Here is a 19,766-nt window from a genome sequence, read left to right as displayed (position 1 = left end):
ATGGGGAAATAGCACCATGTAAAACACGAGACCAGGGCCTGTATTTAAAAAGTGTCTCAGAGTAGAAGTGCTGATGTAGAATCAGTTTACTTTTGCCTTTTAAGATCATAATATTGATATTACATGATCCTAGATTAGCACTCCTACTCTGAACGAATACAGTAACTATAAATATCCACAGCTGGATGGTGGTTCTAACACAGATATATAGATAAACAGAATATTGTAAGAGAATGACTTGAATATGAATACATAGGCCTGTATATGAAAACATGACTGTTAAACTGCGTAATTGACTATGTTGGATGATGAGTTAAAAGAGTATGTGCAGAATTCTAGATTAGAATCGGGTCTTTAAGCCGAGACAATAAGAGCCTCTGATTGCGCATTCCAGAGCGGAACCTCAGAGAGACATTCCGGCTGCCTTAGTATTCTATTCTATCAGCCCAGTGCTCTCTCTGGAGGCTGACTGAAGCTGGGCTGGGTATTAAAATCAATTAGGGATTAGGGTGAGGCGATTCCTTTTAATCAGGTATTTATACAATGCTTACATGATCATGTAGCTCAATTGACTTATGCTGTAGGAGAATCGATGTAGCTTGTGGATGGGGAAAGGGGAGAGACAGCACACTGGAGCAGCTCAGGTCTGATTAGAATGGAGACTAATCATCTGGATCTTCCTGGTTTGCATGTTTTAGAATGTTGTACAATAATCAGATGTGATGCACAGTCACTATTACAAAATATAAAACGTATGTCCATAGTGAAAAGACACTATTTTATGTCACTATAGTGAAATATGAGTCATAGGTCACTGTTAATTACAAATAACTAATTTGTCAGTTTGGATGAAATATAACTACAATGTTTAGCGAAATGACAGTATTTTAACATATTCTAATGAGACCATGTTATGTAATGATGACGAGTCCCATGCAGGATGGTCTTACCAGATACCCAACTATCATTCAGCTCAACTCACATCAATGTTCATTTCACATCTGGCACCAGTCCATCCCAATTCACACTGGCAGTAATACACATCCACTCCATCAATGCACCTGGGAAGATGAGAGAGAATCATAAGAAAACAGGCCTATACGGCGGTGCCAAGTCCCAGGTCCCAGTCTGGTCTAGGCCTCTAGTATATTAAAAGGCTAAACACTGAGAGAAGGCAAATATCCTAATCATGGGAATGTAAACTGAGGTAATTGAGGTCAAACGGACATATAGTAGGTACAAAGTGTGTAGAGTACACAAGCCCTATTTCCCACTCTTATACATTACACACCATTACACACCAATTATATCCTCCATTTCCGCAACCATTTTCCTTTTTTCCCCTTTAAAAAATCGAACACTTTATTTACCAGTTTTATAAACAACACACATGTCCTACCCAGGACCGACGTGTTATATTCAGCAGGAGAAGCACTAACAGTTTTACTGGTAATGAATGCTTCCGTTGTTTACCTCCCGTGAAGACAGGGGCCCGACATGCATTCATCAAAGTTGGTCTCGCAGTGGAAACCCATGAAGCCTCCAGCACATAAGCACTGGTATCGATTGGGACCATCCACGCAGCTCCCGCCGTTTTGGCACGGGTTCGACACACACTCGTCAACGCTCAGTTCACACCACGTCCCTGGGAATAAATCACATATATTAACATAGAAAACACATTATATATATTATACCATACAGCACATAGAATATGAACATGTAACAACACAATACATGTTTACTGTGAGTTCTCGATCATGGAAAGAGGTGAAATGGCTGGTTAAATAATTGATTTGAGTTTAGATGCACCTCAGTACATTGAATCAATACAGGGTGAACACTCTCTCGCTTCAATGACTGTTTTTGTAGCAGAAATAGTCGAGGTTTTTCAATAATGGCAATAAGACAGAGATGCAAGTGTAGGTGAAGAGAGATGATTGCTTCCATAAAGTTTAGCATGTTTGCATTGTGTAGTACGGCATTACATTATGTACGTTATGTTTGCTGCATTAGGTTGCAGCATATACACTGGATAGAATGTGCAATATCTAATCCTGTGTTACATATTGTTGTTCACCTCACAGTAAAGGTGGCACCAGTCACTGTATAACCACAGGTTTATTGGTGTCTTCACCCCTGCAATAATACATCTTCCACCACACTGTTGCCATCACCTGATTAGACAGTCAGAGGAACAGTCCTCACGACCTGTCTTCACTTGGGTGAATCTAATTGTGAAAACACATTATCACTGTCTAATACAGTTGCTGTCACGTGGAAATCCCATTAACAACTGCACATAACCATGCAGTACCACACCTGGGATCAAATACTATTTGAAATATTATTAAATACATTATCTGTGCACGATTGTTATTTATTATTACGTGTTTTACTTTTCTATTATTTCTCTCTGTATTGTTGGGAAGGACCCGTAAGTAAGTATTTCACTGTTAGTCCACCTGTTGTTAACGAAACATGTGACAAATACAATTTGATTTGATTGAGCTTGCCTGGCGCAACGAAACTAATATAACTGCAAAACTGCAAACCCCGCCCACCCGGCACTCCCAAACCCCGCCCACCCGGCACTCCCAAACCCCGCCCACCCGGCACTCCCAAACCCCGCCCACCCGGCACTCCCAAACCCCGCCCATCAGGCACTCCCAAACCCCGCCCATCTGGCACTCCCAAACCCCGCCCACCCGGCACTCCCAAACCCCGCCCACCCGGCACTCCCAAACCCCGCCCATCAGGCACTCCCAAACCCCGCCCATCTGGCACTCCCAAACCCCGCCCACCCGGCACTCCCAAACCCCGCCCACCCGGCACTCCCAAACCCCGCCCACCCGGCACTCCCAAACCCCGCCCACCCGGCACTCCCAAACCCCGCCCATCTGGCACTCCCAAACCACGCCCACCCGGCACTCCCAAACCCCGCCCACCCAGCACTCCCAAACCCCGCCCACCCGGCACTCCCAAACCCTGCCCATCTGGCACTCCCGGAACACTATAAGTATTTTAAAAACGTCAAGTAGTATTTGAACCCAGGTATGTCCAGTATATAAGGAAAACGTATAGCCCTGCTTTACTCTAGCAAGAGGTGGAGAATATAGATCACCATTCAACAATGTGCTGCTGACTAGTGAATCTATACTGTAGCATTGTGCTCATGTCATCTATATTATCACTCAGGCAGCAGGTATGTTGACCCAAATAACAACGGTCTCTATAGATGGATTATCAAGAGGGGTCCCTGGTCTGTAGTAAATAACAATGGTCTCCATAGATGGATTATCTATTACCTGAATGACTCACTGGGCTAATCTAGGACCTGAATGACTCACTAGGCTAATCTAGGACCTGAATGACTCACTAGGCTAATCTAGGACCTGGAAAATTTCAGGACTATAGGAATATAGCATGGACTACATCACAAATGGCACCCTATTCTCTATATAGTGCACTACTTTTGCCCAGGGCCCAATAACAAGTAGTGCTCTATATACAGTGCGTTCAGAAAATAATCACACCCCTGGGTTTATTCCACAGTTTGTTGTGTTACAGCCTGAATTCCAAATGGATAAAAAATATATATGTAATTCTCAGCCATCTACAAACAATACTCCATAAAGACAAAGTGAAAACACGTTTTTAGACATTTTTGCAAATGGATTGAAAATGAAATACAGAAATATCTAATTTACCTAAGTATTCACACTCCTGAGTCAATCATTTGTAGAAGCACCTTCGGCAGAAATTACAGCTGAATGTCTGTCTAGGTAAGTCTCTAAAATATTTCCACAACTGGATTGTGCAACATTTGCCCATTATTCCTTCAAAATTCTACAGGCTCTGTCAAATTCATTGTTGATCATTGCCAGACACCCATTTGCAGGTCTTGCCATGGATTTTCAAGCCGATTTAAGTCAAAACTGTAACTCGGCCACTCAGGAACATTCACTGTCTTCTTGGTTAACAACTCCAGTGTAGATTTGGCCTTGTGTTTTAGATTTTTATCCTACTGAAAGGTGAATTCATCTCCCAGTGTTTGGTGGATAGCAGACTGAAACAGGTTTCCCTCTAGGATGTTGCCTGTGCTCAGCTCCATTCCGTTTCTTTTTTATCCTGAACAACTCCCCAGTCCTTAACGATTACAAGCTTACCCATAACATGATGCAGCCACCACTATGCTTGAAAATATGGAGAGTGGTACTCAGTAATGTGTTGTATTGATTTGACCCAAACATAACTTTGTATTTTGGACAAAAAGTGAATTGCTTTGCCATATTTTTTGCAGTATTACATTAGTGCCTTGTTGCAAACAGGATGCATGTTTTGGAATATTTTTAATCTGTACAGGCTTCCTTCTTTCCACTCTGTCATTTAGGTTAGTATTGTGGAGTAACTACAATGTTGTTGATCCATCCACAGTTTTCTCCTGTCACAGCCATTAAATGCTGTAACTGTTTTAAAAAGTTACCATTGGCTTCATGGTGAAATCCCTGAGCGGATTCCTTCCTGTCCTGCAACTGAGTTAGGAAGGATGCCTGTATCTTTGTAGTGACTGGGTGTATTGATACACCATCCAAAGTGTGATTAATAACTTCACCATGTTTAAAGGGATATTCAATCTCTGCTTTTATTTACCCATCTACCAATAGGTGCCCTTCTTTGTGAGGCATTGGAAATTCACTGCTCGACTGAGGGACCTTACAGAAACTTGTATGTGTAGGGTACAGAGATGAGGTAGTCATTCAAAACTAATGTCCACGTGACTTGTTAAGCAAATATTTACTCCTGAAACGTATTGACTCAAGAGTTTTCAGTTTTTAATTTTTAATTAAATTGTAAAAAAATAAATAAAAAAAAACTAACATAATTCCACTTTGACATTTTCGGGTATTGTGTGTAGTCCAGTGACAAAAAATCTCAATGTTATCCATTTTAAGTTCAGGCTGTAACACTACAAAATGTGGAACAAATCAGTCAAGGGGTGTGGATACTTTCTGAAGGCACTGTAGTATGATTGGTGATATTACGATATTATAGCATCGTCTATTGACGATTATTGACAGCCATCGTTGACGGTGACGACATCTTGATGTGACAAACAATGGTTTAGTCTATTTGAACTTGACTGGCGCCGCGAAGTAAAGTCTCGCAACGCACAGCAGGACAACAGGACAGCACACAGCAGGACAGTATACAACACAGCAGGACGGTACACAGCAGGACAGTACACAACACAGCAGGACAGCACACAGCAGGACAGCACACAGCAGGACAGTACACAGCAGGACAGTATACAACACAGCAGGACAGCACACATCAGGACAGAACACGGCAGGACGGAACACGGCAGGACGGCACACGGCAGGACGGCAGGACGGCACACGGTAGGACGGCACACGGCAGGACGGCAGGACGGCACAAGGCAGGACGGCACACGGCAGGACGGCACACGGCAGGACGGCACACGGCAAGACGGCACACGGCAGGACGGCACACGGCAGGACGGCACACGGCAGGACGGCACACGGCAGGACGGCACACGGCAGGACGGCACACGGCAGGACGGCAGGACGGCAAGACGGCAGGACGGCACACGGCAGGACGGCACACGTCAGGACGGTAGGACGGCACACGGCAGGACGGCACACGGCAGGACGGCAGGACGGCACACGGCAGGACGGCACACGGCAGGACGGTACACGGCAGGACGGCACACGGCAGGACGGCACACGGCAGGACGGCACACGGCAGGACGGCACACGGCAGGACGGCACACGGCAGGACGGTACACGGCAGGACGGTACACGGCAGGACGGTACACGGCAGGACGGCAGGACGGCAGGACGGCACACGGCAGGACGGCACACGGCAGGACGGTACACGGCAGGACGGTACACGGCAGGACGGTACACGGCAGGACGGTACACAACACAGCAGGACAGCACACAGCAGGACAGCACACAGCAGGACAGTACACAGCAGGACAGTATACAACACAGCAGGACAGCACACATCAGGACAGCACACATCAGGACAGCACACAGCACACAGCAGAACAGCAGGACAGCAGGACAGTATACAACACAGCAGGACAGCACACATCAGGACAGAACACGGCAGGACGGAACACGGCAGGACGGCACACGGCAGGACGGCAGGATGGCACACGGCAGGACGGCAGGACGGCACACGGTAGGACGGCACACGGCAGGACGGCAGGACGGCACACGGCAGGACGGCAGGACGGCACACGGCAGGACGGCACACGGCAGGACGGCAGGACGGCACACGGCAGGACGGCAGGACGGCACACGGCAGGACGGCACACGGCAAGACGGCACACGGCAGGACGGCACACGGCAGGACGGCACACGGCAGGACGGCACACGGCAGGACGGTACACGTCAGGACGGTACACGGCAGGACGGCACACGGCAGGACGGCACACGGCAGGACGGCACACGGCAGGACGGCACACGGCAGGACGGCACACGGCAGGACGGCACACGGCAGGACGGCAGGACGGCAAGACGGCAGGACGGCACACGGCAGGACGGCACACGGCAGGACAGTAGGACGGCACACGGCAGGACGGCACACGGCAGGACGGCACACGGCAGGACGGTACACGGCAGGACGGCACACGGCAGGACGGCACACGGCAGGACAGTACACAGCAGGACAGTATACAACACATCAGGACAGCACACAGCAGGACAGTATACAACACAGCAGGACAGCACACATCAGGACAGCACACAGCACACAGCAGAACAGCAGGACAGCAGGACAGTATACAACACAGCAGGACAGCACACATCAGGACAGAACACGGCAGGACGGAACACGGCAGGACGGCACACGGCAGGACGGCAGGACGGCACACGGTAGGACGGCACACGGCAGGACGGCAGGACGGCACACGGCAGGACGGCAGGACGGCACACGGCAGGACGGCACACGGCAGGACGGCAGGACGGCACACGGCAGGACGGCACACGGCAGGACGGCACACGGCAAGACGGCACACGGCAGGACGGCACACGGCAGGACGGCACACGGCAGGACGCCACACGGCAGGACGGTACACGTCAGGACGGTACACGGCAGGACGGTACACGCAGGACGGCACACGGCAGGACGGCACACGGCAGGACGGCACACGGCAGGACGGCAGGACGGCAAACCGCATAACGGCACACGGCAGGACGGCACACGGCAGGACGGCACACGGCAGGACGGCACACGGCAGGACGGCAGGACGGCAGGACGGCACACGGCAGGACGGCACACGGCAGGACAGTAGGACGGCACACGGCAGGACGGCACACGGCAGGACGGCAGGACGGCAGGACGGCACACGGCAGGACGGCACACGGCAGGACGGCACACGGCAGGACGGCAGGACGGCACACGGCAGGACGGCACACGGCAGGACGGTACACGGCAGGACGGCACACGGCAGGACGGCACACGGCAGGACAGTACACAGCAGGACAGTATACAACACATCAGGACAGCACACAGCAGGACAGTATACAACACAGCAGGACAGCACACATCAGGACAGCACACAGCACACAGCAGAACAGCAGGACAGCAGGACAGTATACAACACAGCAGGACAGCACACATCAGGACAGAACACGGCAGGACGGAACACGGCAGGACGGCACACGGCAGGACGGCAGGACGGCACACGGCAGGACGGCAGGACGGCACACGGTAGGACGGCACACGGCAGGACGGCAGGACGGCACACGGCAGGACGGCAGGACGGCACACGGCAGGACGGCACACGGCAGGACGGCACACGGCAGGACGGCAGGACGGCACACGGCAGGACGGCACACGGCAGGACGACACACGGCAAGACGGCACACGGCAGGACGGCACACGGCAGGACGGCACACGGCAGGACGGTACACGTCAGGACGGTACACGGCAGGACGGTACACGCAGGACGGCACACGGCAGGACGGCACACGGCAGGACGGCACACGGCAGGACGGCACACGGCAGGACGGCACACGGCAGGACGGCACACGGCAGGACGGCACACGGCAGGACGGCAGGACGGCAGGACGGCAGGACGGCAGGACGGCAGGACGGCAAGACGGCAGGACGGCACACGGCAGGACGGCACACGGCAGGACAGTAGGACGGCACACGGCAGGACGGCACACGGCAGGACGGCAGGACGGCACACGGCAGGACGGCACACGGCAGGACGGTACACGGCAGGACGGCACACGGCAGGACGGCACACGGCAGGACGGCACACGGCAGGACGGCACACGGCAGGACGGCACACGGCAGGACGGTACACGGCAGGACGGTACACGGCAGGACGGTACACGGCAGGACGGCACACATCAGGACGGCACACAGCAGGACGGCACACATCAGGACGGTACACAGCAGGACGGCACACAGCAGGACAGCACACAGCAGGACGGCACACAGCAGGACGGTACACAGCAGGACAGTACACAGCAGGACAGCACACAGCAGGACAGTACACAGCACAGCAAGACAGCAGGACAGTACACAGCACAGCAGGACAGCAGGACAGCAGGTCAGCAGAACAGCCCACAGCAGGACAGCACACAGCAGGACAGCACACAGCAGGACAGCACACAGCAGGACAGCAGGACAAAATGTTCAGTCAGAAAATATTGTTTCTCTCTATCTCTGTCTAATGAATGGGCATTAGGCTACAGCCTAAAACATTGTTATTTATATTTTATAGCGTACACCCCAACCTCCAGCGATTTTTTAAAACTTTTACTGTTAAAAATCGCAAGTATAAATACAGTAAAGTACACACACTAAAGGGTAAAAAAATATGTTTTGAGCAAAAAACTGCTAGCTTCAAGGAGTAGGTCTGATGGGAATCCGTGATGTCATCGGCCTCCCCCCTGCTTGAGGAACAACTGAGGACCAATAGAGAACAAAACAGGAAGCTCCCCCCCACCTTTCTGTACTATGTCATGACTTACCTGGACCACCTATTGAGATGTGTCTTTTGTTATGTAAATCAGCTGTTACATGAGGTAAAAAGTAGACTGGAGTGTCACTTTAATTATCATAACAGATGGTCAATAACCTATCCTTCTACTAGCTCTATCATAAAAGCTTTAACACATGTTCAAGTTATGAGCAGCAGTTTATTTCCCAAATATTCTAGGTCACGAAGGTGTTGTCCTAAAGTTGTTGGGGCTTCAAAAACAACCAGAATGAAAGTGTATAGCCTAAGTTACCTACCCCAGCCCTAAGCCTAGGCATAGGATATTCTCCATCACAGCTTCATAAGAGATAGAACAAACAATATTATTCATTATTCTGAGGCAAATAAAGCAATATTATCCAGTTCTGAAAACTGTAGACTGCCTCTATCCAGCTCGTGATGTAGTCCTACAACCTAGCTCACTACGTTAAGACAGCCTGTTCCTCATCATGATGTAGTCCTATAACCTAGCTCACTACAGTAAGACAGCCTGTTCCTCATCATGATGTAGTCCTATAACCTAGCTCACTACAGTAAGACAGCCTGTTCCCCATCATGATGTAGTCCTATAACCTAGCTCACTACAGTAAGACAGCCTGTTCCTCATCATGATGTAGTCCTATAACCTAGCTCACTACGTTAAGACAGTCTGTTCCTCATCGTGATGTAGTCCTACAACCTAGCTCACTACGTTAAGACAGCCTGTTCCTCATCATGATGTAGTCCTACAACCTAGCTCACTACGTTAAGACAGCCTGTTCCTCATCATGATGTAGTCCTACAACCTAGCTCACTACATTAAGACAGCCCGTTCCTCATCATGATGTAGTCCTATAACCTAGCTCACTACGTTAAGACAGCCTGTTCCTCATCATGATGTAGTCCTATAACCTAGCTCACTACGTTAAGCCAGCCTGTTCCTCATCATGATGTAGTCCTATAACCTAGCTCACTACGTTAAGACAGCCTGTTCCTCATCATGATGTAGTCCTACAACCTAGCTCACTACAGTAAGACAGCCTGTTCCTCATCATGATGTAGTCCTATAACCTAGCTCACTACAGTAAGACAGCCTGTTCCTCATCATGATGTAGTCCTATAACCTAGCTCACTACGTTAAGACAGCCTGTTCCTCATCATGATGTAGTCCTATAACCTAGCTCACTACGTTAAGACAGCCTGTTCCTCATCATGATGTAGTCCTATAACCTAGCTCACTACAGTAAGACAGCCTGTTCCTCATCATGATGTAGTCCTATAACCTAGCTCACTACGTTAAGACAGCCTGTTCCTCATCATGATGTAGTCCTATAACCTAGCTCACTACAGTAAGACAGCCTGTTCCTCATAATGCTGTAGTCCTACAACCTAGCTCACTACATTAAGACAGCCTGTTCCTCATCATGATGTAGTCCTATAACCTAGCTCACTACAGTAAGACAGCCTGTTCCTCATCATGATGTAGTCCTATAACCTAGCTCACTACGTTAAGACAGACTGTTCCTCATCATGATGTAGTCCTACAACCTAGCTCACTACAGTAAGACAGCCTGTTCCTCATCATGATGTAGTCCTACAACCTAGCTCACTACAGTAAGACAGCCTGTTCCTCATCATGATGTAGTCCTATAACCTAGCTCACTACGTTAAGACAGCCTGTTCCTCATCATGATGTAGTCCTATAACCTAGCTCACTACGTTAAGACAGCCTGTTCCTCATCATGATGTAGTCCTATAACCTAGCTCACTACGTTAAGACAGCCTGTTCCTCATCATGATGTAGTCCTATAACCTAGCTCACTACAGTAAGACAGCCTGTTCCTCATCATGATGTAGTCCTATAACCTAGCTCACTACGTTAAGACAGCCTGTTCCTCATCATGATGTAGTCCTATAACCTAGCTCACTACGTTAAGACAGCCTGTTCCTCATCATGATGTAGTCCTATAACCTAGCTCACTACAGTAAGACAGCCTGTTCCTCATCATGATGTAGTCCTATAACCTAGCTCACTACGTTAAGACAGCCTGTTCCTCATCATGATGTAGTCCTATAACCTAGCTCACTACAGTAAGACAGCCTGTTCCTCATAATGCTGTAGTCCTACAACCTAGCTCACTACATTAAGACAGCATGTTCCTCATCATGATGTAGTCCTATAACCTAGCTCACTACAGTAAGACAGCCTGTTCCTCATCATGATGTAGTCCTATAACCTAGTTCACTACGTTAAGACAGCCTGTTCCTCATCATGATGTAGTCCTATAACCTAGCTCACTACAGTAAGACAGCCTGTTCCTCATCATGATGTAGTCCTACAACCTAGGTCACTACAGTAAGACAGCCTGTTCCTCATCATGATGTAGTCCTATAACCTAGCTCACTACGTTAAGACAGCCTGTTCCTCATCATGATGTAGTCCTATAACCTAGCTCACTACGTTAAGACAGCCTGTTCCTCATCATGATGTAGTCCTACAACCTAGCTCACTACATTAAGACAGCCTGTTCCTCATCATGATGTAGTCCTACAACCTAGCTCACTACAGTAAGACAGCCTGTTCCTCATCATGATGTAGTCCTACAACCTAGCTCACTACGTTAAGACAGCCTGTTCCTCATCATGATGTAGTCCTATAACCTAGCTCACTACAGTAAGACAGCCTGTTCCTCATCATGATGTAGTCCTACAACCTAGCTCACTACGTTAAGACAGCCTGTTCCTCATCATGATGTAGTCCTATAACCTAGCTCACTACAGTAAGACAGCCTGTTCCTCATCATGATGTAGTCCTATAACCTAGCTCACTACGTTAAGACAGCCTGTTCCTCATCATGATGTAGTCCTATAACCTAGCTCACTACAGTAAGACAGCCTGTTCCTCATAATGCTGTAGTCCTACAACCTAGCTCACTACATTAAGACAGCCTGTTCCTCATCATGATGTAGTCCTATAACCTAGCTCACTACAGTAAGACAGCCTGTTCCTCATCATGATGTAGTCCTATAACCTAGCTCACTACGTTAAGACAGACTGTTCCTCATCATGATGTAGTCCTACAACCTAGCTCACTACAGTAAGACAGCCTGTTCCTCATCATGATGTAGTCCTACAACCTAGCTCACTACAGTAAGACAGCCTGTTCCTCATCATGATGTAGTCCTATAACCTAGCTCACTACGTTAAGACAGCCTGTTCCTCATCATGATGTAGTCCTATAACCTAGCTCACTACGTTAAGACAGCCTGTTCCTCATCATGATGTAGTCCTATAACCTAGCTCACTACGTTAAGACAGCCTGTTCCTCATCATGATGTAGTCCTATAACCTAGCTCACTACAGTAAGACAGCCTGTTCCTCATCATGATGTAGTCCTATAACCTAGCTCACTACGTTAAGACAGCCTGTTCCTCATCATGATGTAGTCCTATAACCTAGCTCACTACGTTAAGACAGCCTGTTCCTCATCATGATGTAGTCCTATAACCTAGCTCACTACAGTAAGACAGCCTGTTCCTCATCATGATGTAGTCCTATAACCTAGCTCACTACGTTAAGACAGCCTGTTCCTCATCATGATGTAGTCCTATAACCTAGCTCACTACAGTAAGACAGCCTGTTCCTCATAATGCTGTAGTCCTACAACCTAGCTCACTACATTAAGACAGCATGTTCCTCATCATGATGTAGTCCTATAACCTAGCTCACTACAGTAAGACAGCCTGTTCCTCATCATGATGTAGTCCTATAACCTAGTTCACTACGTTAAGACAGCCTGTTCCTCATCATGATGTAGTCCTATAACCTAGCTCACTACAGTAAGACAGCCTGTTCCTCATCATGATGTAGTCCTACAACCTAGCTCACTACAGTAAGACAGCCTGTTCCTCATCATGATGTAGTCCTATAACCTAGCTCACTACGTTAAGACAGCCTGTTCCTCATCATGATGTAGTCCTATAACCTAGCTCACTACGTTAAGACAGCCTGTTCCTCATCATGATGTAGTCCTACAACCTAGCTCACTACATTAAGACAGCCTGTTCCTCATCATGATGTAGTCCTACAACCTAGCTCACTACAGTAAGACAGCCTGTTCCTCATCATGATGTAGTCCTACAACCTAGCTCACTACGTTAAGACAGCCTGTTCCTCATCATGATGTAGTCCTATAACCTAGCTCACTACAGTAAGACAGCCTGTTCCTCATCATGATGTAGTCCTACAACCTAGCTCACTACGTTAAGACAGCCTGTTCCTCATCATGATGTAGTCCTACAACCTAGCTCACTACAGTAAGACAGCCTGTTCCTCATCATGATGTAGTCCTACAACCTAGCTCACTACAGTAAGACAGCCTGTTCCTCATCATGATGTAGTCCTACAACCTAGCTCACTACGTTAAGACAGCCTGTTCCTCATCATGATGCAGTGCTATAACCTAGCTCACTACGTTAAGACAGCCTGTTCCTCATCATGATGTAGTCCTATAACCTAGCTCACTACGTTAAGACAGCCTGTTCCTCATCATGATGTAGTCCTACAACCTAGCTCACTACAGTAAGACAGCCTGTTCCTCATCATGATGTAGTCCTACAACCTAGCTCACTACAGTAAGACATTTTCACTTAGGGGTGTACTCACTTTTGTTGCCAGCGGTTTAGACATTAATGGCTGTGTGCTGACTTATTTTGAGGGGACAGCAAATTTACACTGTTATACAAGCTGTAAACTCACTACTTTACATTGTAGTAAAGTGTAATTTCTTCAGTGTTGTCACATGAAAAGATATACTCAAATATTTACAAAAATGTGAGGGGTGTACTCACTTTTGTGATATACTGTATATCAAAAGGGGGCGATAGCATCTTATATCACAATGTTTTATCGGTACATAATCACAATAGGACAAATGTTGACATGTCCCAACCCTACTAAATAGGGAATAGAGTGTCATCTGGCTCTGGTCAAATTTAAATTAATCCATGCTTAAAGGGCCAATCCGCAGTTGAAACAATAACAAAACGTGTCCTTGCCCCAGTTTGGGTTAAAAGCTGAAGGATGGGGCTGGAGAAATGCACCCTATTACCTCCTGTTATAAAACTGTTCTTGTGAATAACCTCACAGCTCTGTCTTGCTGACTAAATCTCTTTTGTTTGTCTTTTGCAGAAGGCTGACATAAATGAATAAATTAATGAATGTGAATAATTAACATGTTGTAATTAAACAGTCTCAATATGCTCATTCAGAGCAGCCAGTGACAATTCCCTCCATATTGACCTGCTAGTTCAGTCTTAATGACTTTGTCTGCGTCCCAAAATGGCACACTATTCCCTATATAGTGCACTTCTTCAAAAGTAGTGTACTATATAGGGAATAACATGACATTTTGGACGAGTCCTTTATTTCTGCTTCAGCAAGCCTTCTATAAACACAACGAGATATTCCTGCTACTTTACTGACCACGCATACAACTTGTGTTTAAATCAAATTACAGCTGAAAATATGTCATTGTAAATTAAAAACGAGCTTTACATTAAATGAGCTGATACAGTAAATAAAACTCAGAGGGTATTTGTAGGTTCACCCTTGTTTTGTTAGATGTAATCACATGTTAATGACTGGGTGATTGTGTATTGAACAAATCCATGAACAACAATTTCCTCCTTAAATTCCATTTAAGAATCAATCCAAACATGGTGGTAATTATAGTCAACTATACAATGAAAGCAATACATACACTGAACAAAAATATAAACGCAACATGCAACAATTTCAAAGATTTTACTGAGTCACAGTTCATATAAGGAAATCAGTAAATGTTGCCTTACTGTAATAAATGTATTACAGTAAGGCAACTTCCATACTGAAATAAATTCAATACATTTAGGCCCTAATCGAGGCATTTCACATGATTGGGAATACAGATATGCATCTGCTGGTCACAGATACTTTACCTTTAAAAACATTAGAGGTGTGGATCAGAAAACCAGTCCGTATCTGGTGTGACCACCACTTGCCTCATTCACCATGACATATCTCTTTCACATAGAGTTGATCAGGCTGTTGATTGTGGCCTGTGGAATGTTGTCCCACTCCTCTTTAATGACTGTGAAAAGTTGCAGGATATCGGAGGGAACTGGAACACGCTGTTGTACCAGTCAGTCCAGAGCATCCCAAACATGCTCAATGGGTGACATGTCTGGTGAGTATGCAGGCCATGGAACAACTGGGACATATTCAGTTCCAGGAATTGTGTACAGATCCTTGCGACATGGGGCCATGTTGCGACATGGGGCCATTATCATGCTGAAACATGAGGTGATGGCGGCGGATGAATGGCATGACAATGGGCATTAGGAGGTGAGCATTTGCCCACTGAAGTCAGTCACGACACCGAACTGCAGTCAGGTCAAGACCTTGGTGAGTATGACGAGCATGCAGATGAGCTTCCCTGAGACTTTCTTCTAACAGTTTGTGCAGAAATTCTTTGGTTGTGCAAACCCACAGTTTCATCAGCTTTCCAGGGGGCTGGTCTCAGATGATCCCGCAGGTGGAGAAGCCGGATGTGGAGGTCCTGGGCTGGCGTGGTTACGGCCGGTTGGACGTACTGCCAAATTCTCTAAAACGACTTGAGGCGGCTTATGGTAGAGAAATCAACATTCAAATCTCTGGAAACATCTCTGGTGGACATTCCTGCAGTCAGCATGCCAATTGCACGCTCCCTCAAAACTTGAGTCATCTGTGGCATTGTGTCGTGTGACAAAACTGCACATTTTAGAGTGGCCCTTTATTGTCCCAATTGCACCTGTCCAATGATCATGCTGTTTAATCAGCTTCTTGATATCCCACACCTGTCAGGTGGATGGATTATCTTGGAAAAGAGTAAATACTCCCTAACAGGGATGTAAACAAATTTGTGCACACAATTTGAGAGACATAAGCTTTTTGTGCGTATGGAAAATGTCTGGGATCTTTTATTTCAGCGTATGGAAAATGTCTGGGATCTTTTATTTCAGCTCATGAAACATGGGACAAACACTTTACATGTTGCATTAATATTTTTGTTCAGTGTACTGTTACAGGTTTTGGTTTTTCCATTTATGTTTTGTGGTTGGACTTTAGCACGTAAAGTTCGTTAGCACGTAGGGCGCACCGATTGGCGTTACCTCGGTAGTCAGTATGTGTTACTATTTAAGAGTGGCTGGCCCAGGGCTCCAGTTGTCTTGATAGATGCAGATGGCTAACACCTTTAGTTGGCTCTCCCTAGTTTGTCTGATTTCCCTGATTTTGTTTCGCGCCACCTTTTTGGTTTGCTTCCTGTCTTTAAGTTTGGTGTGGGTTTTTCTTTTGTTTGCCTATTCTTAGGCAAATTTAGTTGGTGCTCATGGAGGCTGTCTTTTAGGACCCAGTTGTTGTTGCTAGTCAACTTTCAGCGGAGTTCCCCATTGAGAGTCTCTCAGAACCCCTCCTAAAACCCACCTGTTTCCCCATTGAGTGTCTTTCAGAACCCCTCCTAAAACCCACCTGTTTCCCCATTGAGAGTCTTTCAGAACCCCTCCTAAAACCCACCTGTTTCCCCATTGAGAGTCTCTCAGAACCCCTCCTAAAACCCACCTGTTTCCCCATTGAGAGTCTCTCAGAACCCCTCCTAAAACCCACCTGTTTCCCCATTGAGTGTCTTTCAGAACCCCTCCTAAAACCCACCTGTTTCCCCATTGAGAGTCTTTCAGAACCCCTCCTAAAACCCACCTGTTTCCCCATTGAGAGTCTCTCAGAACCCCTCCTAAAACCCACCTGTTCCCCATTGAGAGTCTCTCAGAACCCCTCCTAAAACCCACCTGTTTCCCCATTGAGAGTCTCTCAGAACCCCTCCTAAAACCCACCTGTTTCCCCATTGAGAGTCTCTCAGAACCCCTCCTAAAACCCACCTGTTTCCCCATTGAGAGTCTTTCAGAACCCCTCCTAAAACCCACCTGTTTCCCCATTGAGAGTCTCTCAGAACCCCTCCTAAAACCCACCTGTTTCCCCATTGAGAGTCTCTCAGAACCCCTCCTAAAACCCCACCTGTTTCCCCATTGAGAGTCTCTCAGAACCCCTCCTAAAACCCACCTGTTTCCCCATTGAGAGTCTCTCAGAACCCCTCCTAAAACCCACCTGTTTCCCCATTGAGAGTCTCTCAGAACCCCTCCTAAAACCCACCTGTTTCCCCATTGAGAGTCTCTCAGAACCCCTCCTAAAACCCACCTGTTTCCCCATTGAGAGTCTCTCAGAACCCCTCCTAAAACCCCACCTGTTTCCCCATTGAGAGTCTCTCAGAACCCCTCCTAAAACCCCACCTGTTTCCCCATTGAGAGTCTCTCAGAACCCCTCCTAAAACCCACCTGTTTCCCCATTGAGAGTCTTTCAGAACCCCTCCTAAAACCCACCTGTTTCCCCATTGAGAGTCTAACAGAACCCCTCCTAAAACCCACCTGTTTCCCCATTGAGAGTCTCTCAGAACCCCTCCTAAAACCCCTCCTGTTTCCCCATTGAGAGTCTCTCAGAACCCCTCCTAAAACCCCACCTGTTTCCCCATTGAGAGTCTCTCAGAACCCCTCCTAAAACCCCTCCTGTTTCCCCATTGAGAGTCTCTCAGAACCCCTCCTAAAACCCACCTGTTTCCCCATTGAGAGTCTCTCAGAACCCCTCCTAAAACCCCACCTGTTTCCCCATAGGGAGTCTCAGAACCCCTCCTAAAACCCCTCCTGTTTCCCCATTGAGAGTCTCTCAGAACCCCTCCTAAAACCCCACCTGTTTCCCCATTGAGAGTCTCTCAGAACCCCTCCTAAAACCCCTCCTGTTTCCCCATTGAGAGTCTCAGAACACCTCCTAAAACCCCACCTGTTTCCCCATTGAGAGTCTCTCAGAACCCCTCCTAAAACCCCACCTGTTTCCCCATTGAGAGTCTCTCAGAACCCCTCCTAAAACCCACCTGTTTCCCCATTGAGAGACTCAGAACCCCTCCTAAAACCCCACCTGTTTCCCCATTGAGAGTCTCTCAGAACCCCTCCTAAAACCCACCTGTTTCCCCATTGAGAGTCTCTCAGAACCCCTCCTAAAACCCCTCCTGTTTCCCCATTGAGAGTCTCAGAACCCCTCCTAAAACCCCACCTGTTTCCCCATTGAGAGTCTCTCAGAACCCCTCCTAAAACCCACCTGTTTCCCCATTGAGAGTCTCTCAGAACCCCTCCTAAAACCCCACCTGTTTCCCCATCGAGAGTCTCTCAGAACCCCTCCTAAAACCCCACCTGTTTCCCCATTGAGAGTCTCTCAGAACCCCTCCTAAAACCCACCTGTTTCCCCATTGAGAGTCTCTCAGAACCCCTCCTAAAACCCACCTGTTTCCCCATTGAGAGTCTCTCAGAACCCCTCCTAAAACCCACCTGTTTCCCCATTGAGAGTCTCTCAGAACCCCTCCTAAAACCCACCTGTTTCCCCATTGAGAGTCTCTCAGAACCCCTCCTAAAACCCACCTGTTTCCCCATTGAGAGTCTCTCAGAACCCCTCCTAAAACCCGCCTGTTTCCCCATTGAGAGTCTCTCAGAACCCCTCCTAAAACCCACCTGTTTCCCCATTGAGAGTCTCTCAGAACCCCTCCTAAAACCCACCTGTTTCCCCATTGAGAGTCTCTCAGAACCCCTCCTAAACCCCCACCTGTTCCATTTTGGTTGTTGTCAGTGACTTTGTTAGTTATGCCTTCTGCTTGAGTGACATTATTTAGTTTTCTTGCTGGGGAATGTAACAATACATTTAATTTCAGTTTTATCAGTAGGTCTAATAATAAGGACAGTTCTACTACACAATAGACCAGTCTGTAGTTATGTTATTTTACAACTTGAGGAAGTACCTTTTCTCCTGTAGGTATGTATTAACTTGAAGAAGTACCTTTTCTCCTGTAGGTATGTATTAATTTGAGGAAGTACCTTTTCTCCTGTAGGTATGTATTAATTTGAGGCAGTACCTTTTCTCCTGTAGGTATGTATTAATTTGAGGAAGTACCTTTTCTCCTGTAGGTATGTATTAATTTGAGGAAGTACCTTTTCTCCTGTAGGTATGTATTAATTTGAGGAAGTACCTTTTCTCCTGTAGGTATGTATTAATTTGAGGAAGTACCTTTTCTCCTGCACACTACTGTACATGTAATCCTCCATCCTCCTGTTCTCAGCAGGCATTCACAACCTATTTCCTTCTTTCTCTGAATAGAATAGAACAATTATGTGGATTTAAAAAGTTCCAGCTGCGAGAGGTAATTGAGGATAGAAGCTGGACGATTATTATTTAATGTCTCTCTCTTGTTTCTCTCAGATGGATTCTCCTGTAAGAGCCTTTAAGAAGGTTAACATTGGGATGAAACCTTTTTAATCTGTCTCCTGTATTGCTCTTCATTTTTCACAAAGCCAGGTGTCAAGGTGTATTAATCATCATCTCCCTAGACCCCTGTTAAGGAAGTGCACGTTTAGAGGCTCTTTATAGTTAATATACGTTTGGAACAATTCCATACATGTTGACATAATCAGGCTGTGTTTTATGGTAGTGTGTGTGCATCATAGTTTTGATGTCTTCACTATTGTGCTACAATGTAGAAAATAGTCAAAATAAAGGAAAACCCTGGATTGAGTAGATGTGTCAACTTTTGACTGGCACTGTAAATACTAAACAAAAATATAAACGCAACATGTAAAGTGTTGGTCCCAT

At 47.1% G+C, this 19,766-nt stretch overlaps 1 protein-coding gene across 1 annotated transcript in view; it reads right to left on the bottom strand.

The window, feature by feature from the left end:
* The window catches only part of eys (eyes shut homolog), a 506,958-nt gene that overhangs the window by 271,948 nt on the left and 215,244 nt on the right, over positions 1–19,766 (bottom strand). The window contains exons 28-29 of the mRNA XM_071394489.1: positions 1,474–1,645; positions 983–1,061 (exon numbers count right to left, since the gene is read on the bottom strand). Coding sequence (XP_071250590.1) covers positions 983–1,061; positions 1,474–1,645 — 251 coding nt within the window. The remainder of the gene's footprint in view (positions 1–982; positions 1,062–1,473; positions 1,646–19,766) is intronic.

Source organism: Salvelinus alpinus, chromosome 3 (assembly GCF_045679555.1).
Source record: "Salvelinus alpinus chromosome 3, SLU_Salpinus.1, whole genome shotgun sequence".
Lineage (NCBI taxonomy): Eukaryota > Metazoa > Chordata > Actinopteri > Salmoniformes > Salmonidae > Salvelinus > Salvelinus alpinus.
Note: the sequence above shows the minus strand (reverse complement) of the source record. Positions and strands in the feature narration are given on the sequence as shown.